This window comes from Priapulus caudatus, unplaced genomic scaffold (genome assembly GCF_000485595.1).
Source record: "Priapulus caudatus unplaced genomic scaffold, Priapulus_caudatus-5.0.1 Scaffold594, whole genome shotgun sequence".
Lineage (NCBI taxonomy): Eukaryota > Metazoa > Priapulida > Priapulimorpha > Priapulimorphida > Priapulidae > Priapulus > Priapulus caudatus.
Genome location: NW_014577655.1, coordinates 87,340 through 88,764, shown reverse-complemented (window position 1 = coordinate 88,764; position 1,425 = coordinate 87,340). Strand labels below are relative to the sequence as shown.

At 40.3% G+C, this 1,425-nt stretch overlaps 2 protein-coding genes across 2 annotated transcripts in view; one reads left to right on the top strand and one right to left on the bottom strand.

Moving 5' to 3' along the window:
* The window catches only part of LOC106811952 (cytoplasmic dynein 1 heavy chain 1-like), a 97,245-nt gene extending 96,502 nt beyond the window's left edge, over positions 1–743 (bottom strand). Inside the window, 1 exon segment of the mRNA XM_014815693.1 lies at positions 402–743. Within this exon segment, the coding sequence (XP_014671179.1) occupies positions 402–642 (241 nt within the window). The 5' untranslated portion in view covers positions 643–743.
* A 70-nt stretch (positions 744–813) lies between these two features.
* The window catches only part of LOC106811954 (thyroid adenoma-associated protein homolog), a 21,587-nt gene continuing 20,975 nt past the window's right edge, over positions 814–1,425 (top strand). The window contains exon 1 of the mRNA XM_014815698.1: positions 814–947. Within this exon, the coding sequence (XP_014671184.1) occupies positions 872–947 (76 nt within the window). The 5' untranslated portion in view covers positions 814–871. The remainder of the gene's footprint in view (positions 948–1,425) is intronic.

Sequence of the window (1,425 nt, the reverse complement as noted above, 5' to 3'; positions counted from 1 at the left end):
ATGATTCAACAACCGCTCATAGCGAGTGTGTGGTGTGGGTGGTGCAAACTAGGAAAGGATTTATCTCATATTTATCCAATTATTTATTATAATCATTTATTATTTATACAAAGGTGCCAAACTCATTGAGGAAAGAAGGTATACGACCTTTATACTTATAGTTATGATATAACATTTGAAATCCTAATAGTAATAGTAATAATCATATGTTTGTGCAAGCTCTGTTTTAGTGTTTACCTCTGTTTGCCCAATCTCAAGATTGGTTGCCCAAACTGTGGATGCGCTGAAATTCCAAGTTTGTGCAAGATTCCAAGTTTGGGCACAACACTGACAGTGCCACACCCTCTGATTCAGTGATTGATCTTCGACGACTTCGTTTAACATTTATATATTATACTTACCCTTCGCTGTACACCTCTGGACAAACAGAGTAGTTATCTGTGAGTCAGAGAGGAACTTCTTCATGTCATCTTGGTGAATCTTATCTCCTAGAGCGTTAGCTAGGGAAACTGGAACGTCGTCGGCTTCTTCCAATAAAACCGGGACCACTCTTTTTAGGTATTTTACCAACTTATTTAAGTCGGCAACAACAACTTGGGTTTCAGGCGGCTGCCCACCACCTGGGTCACTTGTGTCAGCCATCGGACAAATATAGATTTCACTTCGGTATGAGACCTACGACGCAAGAAAAGAAGACTTTTACACTCAAAATGACAAAACAGTTTCAGTGACAAATCTCGCCCTGACTCGCTGGCAGAACATACGGGCAATTTCGATCATGTACTGGCAGTGCTGCCACCTAATGGACTGAAATGGCGGCAGATACAACGCTCGTAAATTACCGTCGTTAAAAATATTGCATAGCTGAGAAATGGGGATTAAAAAGAATCAACCTTTTGTAAATTCGTTCTTAGTAGTTGGTGAGAAAACAAGACAAGCAATCAATGGTATGATTTATTTTAAGTGTTACGAATCGGGATGTGAAAAAATAGACACGACCCACGACACGACTCACGAGGTCCAAATTCCCAATGGCAATGATAAATCATGGCTGCTGCCATGGCACAGGCACTTTTTGGAACGTTTTAATAATAAAATGATGGTAAATAAACACGGAATGTATTTACTACCAAAGTGTTAATGTTTCTCTATTTTCTTTCGCCTAGTATTTCTGATAATTTCCTGTAAATGCCGTTCAAATGCCACTCTGACTCTGGTACTGCCACAGCAGCCACACACATTTCACTAGATACAATAATGTAACCCAAACCCAAGAGGATAGATCCTAGAGGGAGAAGAGAGAAGAGAGCCCCTATCCTCTTGGGTTTGGGTTACATTATTGTATCTAACATTTTACTAGTCCGAGATTCCTCTGACGTGGCCATTGGTCACAGGAATCTCGGACTAACATTTCACCTGATCCTC